General features: G+C 31.6%; 1 protein-coding gene across 3 annotated transcripts; it reads right to left on the bottom strand.

The window, feature by feature from the left end:
- Positions 1-2,317: 2,317 nt before the first annotated feature.
- On the bottom strand, positions 2,318-5,247 carry LOC18039038. 3 transcript variants are annotated; one of them, XR_002904806.1, is made up of 6 exons: positions 4,799-5,247; positions 4,596-4,702; positions 3,905-4,021; positions 3,720-3,821; positions 2,702-2,802; positions 2,557-2,635 (listed from the first exon to the last, which is right to left on the bottom strand). XR_002904806.1 is itself a non-coding variant. In XM_006428390.2 (5 exons), the coding sequence occupies exons 1-5, from the start codon at positions 4,992-4,994 to the stop codon at positions 2,465-2,467; spliced, it is 693 nt and encodes a 230-aa protein (XP_006428453.1). In that variant the 5' UTR covers positions 4,995-5,247; the 3' UTR covers positions 2,318-2,464. The 3 variants fall into 3 exon arrangements, 2 of the variants coding, with proteins under 2 accessions (XP_006428453.1, XP_006428451.1); XM_006428390.2 differs by lacking the exon at positions 2,702-2,802 and having other exon boundaries at positions 2,318-2,635; XM_006428388.2 differs by lacking the exon at positions 2,702-2,802 and having other exon boundaries at positions 2,318-2,635; positions 4,808-5,247.
- Between the last annotated feature and the right edge of the window lie 2,630 nt (positions 5,248-7,877).

Below are 7,877 nucleotides of genomic sequence, written 5' to 3'. Positions count from 1 at the left end.
ATCTCTAAACCTGTTATGCTTTCCAATCTTTATATGCATAATTATATCTTCAAGGCTCATAGGTTTCTTCTTCTACTTTGAGGTTTTGATATAATCACTCCTTGATTCAAGAAGATTCTCAATTAGACAACTAGCCAAATTTTTGTCAAGAAGTTCAATACCCTCATTTTCAAGTTAATAACTAAAAGGTGGTAGTATTGGATTTGGTCTATAAGAGGTTTATTATCCACAATTCTAAAATGAAAAAATCACCAATAAACTATTGTTGGGATCAATTTTGTAAGGGTTGTAGATATAAAGGTTGCTAGAAAGAGTATTTAAAATTCGTGTACTTGCAAACCCTTGTTATTTGCAGTCCATGTTTTCATTTTATTCTCATAATCTTCACAGCCTTGTTTCGGGGGAGGTTTTTTCGGATAGTCAGTCAAGTTATGCATATGGAGAATGTCATGAATTTTTTTCTACCAACGCTTGAAATGGTCTCCATTGAATGGCTTTATTTTTTATATGTTTGGCAAGTTTTTGGCTATTATAATGGTTGTAGTATGGGATAATATGAGGAAGCCACAGTAGGATCTAGAGTAAAAGCCAGAACATTTCCAGAACTCATCTTAATTTGTCTCTAAGAATGTTGTAAATAATAAAATATCAATTGTTGTAATTATGATGAGTTTTGAAAATATGATTACTCTGCCACTTTTATAAGCCAAAAACGTGCTCAGCAATTTAACAATTAATTGAATTCAGTGCAGCAACTTCACAAATCCTGCAAAAAAGAGTAAAAAAAAATGAAAGAACACAGCAGGTCAGCAGCAGGTGGTCAAGGCATTGAAGATTTCACTGTCATTAAAAACAAATTCTGCTTCTTTGAGGATGGTTTCCTAGTGCATAAAAAATTACGGCAGTTTAGTCTGTTGAAAAGCCAAATTTGGTTGAAAAAAAGGAAAAAGGTAAGTCACATGCATAATTGACTATTTGGAAGAGTTTGGCACCGCATGCATGCATTTGTCAATTTTGAAGAATTTAGTTGCCGATTTAATTGATAATTTGACAAAGGGTTTGGTGCAACAGTGCAACCATTTTGGCTATAAATAGAGATGCATTCTTCATTTGTAAAGCATCCCAAAATTTTGGGAGCTTAAGAGAAATTGCAAGTGAAGTAATTCTAAAGTTCTGAGAGTGTGAACAATTAAAGAGTGTGTGTGAGAGTGCTTTGGGTGTATTTGGATTTTGGGAAGTGAGTTTTCTTTACTCAATTTTTTTACTCAAATAATTGTTAGTTATACAATTATTTTCTCTTGATCCCGTGGACGTAGGCATATTGCCGAACCACGTTATATTTTGTGTCCTTTATTTTCTTGTGATTATTTAGTGCGCTTGATTCCGCATTCCGCGCACAACAAGTGGTATTAGAGCTGAAGATAATTATTTAAAATTACATGTTGGAGGAGTGATAGAATAAATCATGCACAAGAGTGATATAATAAAATAATATAAATAAATCATGTGGGCTAAGAGATATTTAATTCAACCAATGAATTAATGCCACATCAGTTTGTACAAGATAAGTTTGTATAAGAGTTTGTGGCTGTATCATTAAAGAGTGATAGAAAATAACAAAAGTATTTAAAATTACATGTTGTAATAGAGTTGGTTTCGGTATAATGAGGTGTAGAAAGTAAAATTTTAATTTCTAAATTTAAGTAAAGTGAGGCAATTTACATATAAAAATTATTTCAAACATTTTATTATAAAATTTTAATTTCTAAATTTAAGTAAAGAGTGTTGAGTAATTGGGTGTAAAGAATGGTTTAGTAAATTAAAATAGTTCCATTTTTTTAATTTTCTAATAAAATGTTTGAAATAATTTTTATATGTAAATTGCCTCACTCAACTCGCAATAGAGAAAAATTGGGATAAGTTTATACCAATCCTTGTGCTGAAAATTAGATGTTTAGAGAGTTCTAGAAAGACTGTTACGACCACAGTAAGCCAACGCATCACGACTTTGGTATCAATTGGTTATCGAAAACCACTATGAAATATTCATTCATTGTTGCTAATTATTCCCTTCAAATGAAAACAATTGTTGATAGTTTAGATGGGCGTAAAATGAAAATAATAGAGGTGACTACCCAGGACACTTTAATTGATGGGCATAATGAAAATTGAAAAAGGCGGCCATAGAAACGATGCTACCCATTCTTCACAGAAAGGGCCACAAGGCAATTGGTATAACACAGCATATAATAATAATGAAGGGTTATCAATATCCAAAAATGAGAGATGTATGGTGAGGCTAGTCACCCACCTTAGTCGCACCCTAATCATGGAATATTTCCAGTAACACCAAGTCTTTGAATAATCAGACTATATACTTGCATTAGGAATAATAATTTTGTACATTGGGAATACAACAGCTTATGCACAGAATGTATTGATTATTAGAAGAATTTGATATTATTTACAAAAAATCCCATTGCCAATAAACCTTCTCTACAATCCCCCCACCACTTTGAACAGCAAGGTGAAGTGTTTCAGAAGCAGGAGGAACCCCCCAAAGAAATGGCACTGCAACTGTCATAGTTAGCTTCTCATGCAAGCCACCTTTGCTTGCCTTCTCCGCAGCAACAACCTAAACAAAGATACATGTTTTAATATTATGGTAATGGTGGGCAAGCTCAAATTTACAAGAACATACATGCTACGCAACAGTGTTAAACTGAAAACAGTGGTTGGCCATCAAATGTTGCAATTTCCATCAGCCTAACCAATAACTTGCCCATGCCACTACTAAAGAACCTAAACGAAAAACATAAAAGGTTATGAAGCTACTTGAGGAACTCAAAATGTCTGCTTTTATTCATATTCATATCTGACTAGTAAAGCAATGAAATTATGCTCTGTAGCTGTCTGTAGACTGTGACAGGCCCACTTCCAGAAATTCCATAAGAACAAAAGAGATTGACATAAGCGTAAAGGGCAAAAAGCATACTTATAATTGAATAGAGACAAAGAATAACAACAATACATGGTATTAAACCGAGACTAAATACAAAAGATCAGAAAGTAAGTTACAAAACTGAATCTGTTTATCACATCAACAGACCAATCCAATTCTCAAAATGCCAAAATGATCGAAAAAGCAAAACTATGCTCTAAAATGAATAAATCAGGAACTAAAAACTAACAAAGTCTACAAATTATCAGACATCATACTGATCTATGACTGATTCACTTCCAGAAATTCAATAAAACAGTAGACCTATAAATAAAATCTTAAAGGACACATAATGTACATTAATTGAATAAAATCGAAGAATAATGGCATTAAACTCGGACAAGAACAACAGTTCAAACAATATTACAAGGCTGAACGAGTTTATCACGTCAACAGACCAATCCAGTTCTCAAATGTAATAGCAATAAAAGTAAAACTATGTTCTAGAATGTAATAGCATCCAATAAACACACAAAGAAACCAAAACCTAAGATAGTCTACAAAGATCAGAGCTGGAACATAAAAGAAGCAACCAGCCCATAATTTTATTTGTACAGGGGATGCTGATGGACTAGAAACTATGTGATGATTTTATAGTTGGGGAAAAAGGACTACCAGAAAATATATGTAGTACGAAAAATAAAATCTAAACCACAACTAAATCTAGTATAGAACTTGAATATCACTAAGAAAGTTAAATTAATACAATATGCCATACCTCCCCACCATGCTCTAAAACTGTATCTTCCACGACATCACTTAACATCTCAATGGAACGGCAAAACCCAAGTATACAAAGCCTCCTGCCCATATCGAGTCCCTAAAATAACAAAATCAATACACATAAGACAGAGCTTATAGTCTCAAAAGGTGTATTATACTGTAAGTATAAAGATAGCTTACATTTGTTGCCGCAATATCAAAGAGAGCACCTAGACACAGTCTTTGGTTTGGATCCATGTAATCACTCTCTTGAAACCGTTGAAATCTTTGGGAGGATTTTGACCTCCCTTGCTTCTTCTGTTAGAAGGTTAAATATTTTCATTTCACTCAACTGTATATTCCATTAGGAAATGAAAAATTTGCAAAGAACAAGTGACGAATCCAAAAAGTTATCCAATTCTAGAATGCCAGCTCTTATGCATTTTCCAAACAAGTAAAAGAGAAAAAGAGGCAGAATAGAACAGTTTTGATATGCAATTACAAGGGCACTCAAACATAAAACAGTTCAACATCAGGCAAAAAATTGTTGAATGACAATAATCGACAGTAATAAGCAATCAAAAATAACCTATCAGTTTAGTTGGTAAACCTATTGAGTTGAAACAAGATATCTGGGGTTCAACCAGTACAATTTTTTTCTTCAAAGAAAATCCTGAACAATGTAAAGCTGATACAAATTAAATTAAAGAATACAACTATACAGTTGGCCAGATATTTTTCAAGAACGATTTCCAGATACATCCCTGTGAAAAGCTTTAGTTTTTATCTTTTTTTCTTCTATTTTCAGTGAAATGTCATCCAAATTATACCCTAATATCCGTTTAAACAGCCATAAAATATTTTAGAACAAAGAAATGAGGGGCACACGTACATCAGAAGTAGAAGAAGAGACACGTCTAGGGACCATGGAACCACCAATCTGAACAAGCCCATCAGCTGTAAACAGAGTCACTCTCTCCTCCTGAACCCATTCGATTCCTATCAAATTAAACAAAAGGAAAAAAAAATGAAAACTTCGTTAATTTTCCGCTAATTAAAACTAAAAAAAAAAAAGATTCCAACTCAACGGCACACCGCTTTCACCGTGGGCCCAAGGAAAGAAATTGAATGAATCTGAAGCTGCGTCGGCAGTGAATCGGAGGAAACGAGATGAACGACGATACGAAACGGACGTTAAGAGGAAGGAATTAGGTTCCCTCAGACAGCGAGAAACGGATGGAATTGAAGAGTAAGGAGAGACGAAGCAGAAAGCGCAAGTCTCGGTCATCATTTGCAGATTCTGATGAGAGAAGAGAGACAGAGAGAGGAGGAATCTTTTTAGGATGTATTATTTATATATACCAAAGAGAGGAGGAGGGAGGAATTGACGCCACATGTGGACGATTGACACGTGTGCATGTCACGCTACACGAGTACGTGTACGACGGTGAAACTGAAAAGACAACTGGGCGTTCGGCTTGGAAACAGTGGTTCTCGGGACTTTCCGGTTTTCCGTACCATTGATGATTTTGTTTGGGGGTCCGGCTAAGCTGCAGACTGTTAATAACAGCCAACTGAGCTGAACCTTTGGATTTAAAGTCAGAAATCTAACGGTAGTAATAAATTATCAGAATGACAGTGCAACTGGAGGAAAAGATTTCATAAAAAGAAATCAACTTATCTTTTCCATTCCTCCCTATTATTACTCCACAATTTTTTTTATTTCTCATTAGAGGTGTTCAGAATCCAATTCAATTTGCTCAATCTATTTTATTCATAAAAATTCGATCCGTAAAAATTGGATATGTGAATTGATGAATTAGATTGAATTAAAAATTTAATAATCCGCAATTAGTGGATTGAATATGGATCTACTTCTGTAAATCCTCAAAAATCTTCGAATCCGAAAAAAAATAAAAGTATTTATTTCACTAAAAAATAAAACTTGTAAATATTGCATTAGTACTTACTAGTAAATAAATAAGTTTAATTATAGTTACATTAACATTATATTATATCTTATCCAATAATAATATAAAATAAAAATAATTAAATAAACAAATATAACTTCCTATACAGTTAATTTTAATGTACTGATCTAAACAAATGAAATTTTTTTTTTTTGGTGTGTTATATTTTAAAACTTTAAATATATTTTCTTGCTTTATTTAATCAATTAATTTATTTAAATCTTATTTAATTTTAAATTTGATCAGTAGTAAAATTATTTTTATATTAAACTTTTTCATTTAGTTAGTTTGTGGATTGGACAGAATTAAATTTTTGTAGTTTGCAAACTAATCTGTAAAATGATAGATTGGATATGGATTTAGTCAAATATGCATCCGATCCGAAAATGTATAGATTGGATTTAGACTGAATTTTACAAATTCGTAGATTGGATTGGATTAAAAATTTATAATCCATAAAATCATGAATCGGATATGGATTAATGTCCAATCCGTAAAATTCGATCCACAAACACACCTATTTCTCATTTCTTCATCCTTGCAGCTCCTTACAACAACCCAGATTATGCACATTAGAAATCAAACCAAACATCTCCATGGACACCCTAAAATGACCTTTTCATCGTGGTCACTTTTTTTCCTTTAGCCATCAAAATGATGCAAATTCCGGAATTAAACATGAAAAATTCACAACCGAAATTATATTTGGAAAATTCATACAAGAAACTGTCAAGTCTATTAATGTTGCAATCAAAATTCCATGTATGAGAACGTACCCAAAAAAATTATCTTAAACTTCTTGTTTTTAGGAAATATGTCCTATTTTTTCAATAAGGATTTTTTAAGATATTTTCCTTTTTAGGAGAATTTCTATTTAAAGAATAAATAATTTTCACTTGGAGACTTAATTTATTCAAGGAGGAGTACAACTTACATAAAGAAACAAATATTTTTCCCACAAGAAATAAATACTATACAAGGGAAGGTTTGGTTCACTTTTTGGTATAAGATAACAATCGGCTTCACTGCTAGTAGATAATCTCTAATGTGAGAGAAATAGTAGGTCTATTGAGAGATTATGCACTATTGGGGCTTTAAGTGTGAGGAAAATACTAGACTGATTGTAATAACTTTTTACATTGTGAATTTTTCTCTCGTCATCTTTAGTGGCCGTGATTTTTCTCAGGTATAAGAATTTTCCACATAACTTCTTGTGTTATGTGATTGATTCTATTCTCTATCTATTTTCTATTTATCATTTGTTTAATATTTTTACTTGTTGGATCTTGGGTGAGATTAAAATTTCCTAACACTTGTATTGTTAATATCAACAATATTATTATGTGAGATATATTAGAAAATATAAGTGTTTTACATATACTCATGATAACACTCTTAATTAAATTTTTTTTTATAGTGAAAAAATTAATTATAACTCATGTATTTTTTTTTTCTCTGTAACAATGGTATTGTTTAATTTGAGGTACAGTAAGGTAATTGGCTACATTTGGAAGATAAAATAAGGGGGCAGACTATACTAAATTGTATGATTATTATTCTAATATTTCTAAGTTAGTATTGTTAATTGGTAATGCCTATTTGTCCAACAATAAGAATTTATTCCAAATTCATAAGGTCCGACACGGACCTACGCTAGAAAAATTTCTTTTATACGCCTTAATTTTTCACATAATAATAGATATTTTATTTTATTTTCAAATATATTCCCAATTCAACTCTTTCTCTTTCAATTAGAGTTAGAGAGTTGTTTTATAAAATAATTATGTCGTATATTTATGGAATAAATTGAATTAATAGCTGTCTAAAATGTTAGACTACTTTAATTTATTATAAAGAAATAAATCATGAAATTATGAAAAATATTATTAATAGTTAACATATCATTTTATAACTTTCTAATACTAGTGATAATTTTATAATATATATATATAAAAGTTTGCCACCTAGTGTCTAGAATGGCAATGAAACATGTGATATCTTACCTCACTCGGCATGGCAGGCCTAAGGAAGTCACTTATCTGGACGCAGTTGTAAAATAGATTCCTTAGTGATAAGGATCAATTATGTACACAGTGTGAGTGTGAGTGTGATATAAAGTAAAGAGTGAGTTGGATGAATGAGCACATTGCTCCTGTATCAATAAGAGCAGTAATATATATATATATATATATATATATATATAT

The sequence above is a fragment of the Citrus clementina genome, unplaced genomic scaffold (genome assembly GCF_000493195.1).
Source record: "Citrus clementina cultivar Clemenules unplaced genomic scaffold, Citrus_clementina_v1.0 scaffold_6, whole genome shotgun sequence".
NCBI lineage: Eukaryota > Viridiplantae > Streptophyta > Magnoliopsida > Sapindales > Rutaceae > Citrus > Citrus x clementina.
Note: the sequence above shows the minus strand (reverse complement) of the source record. Positions and strands in the feature narration are given on the sequence as shown.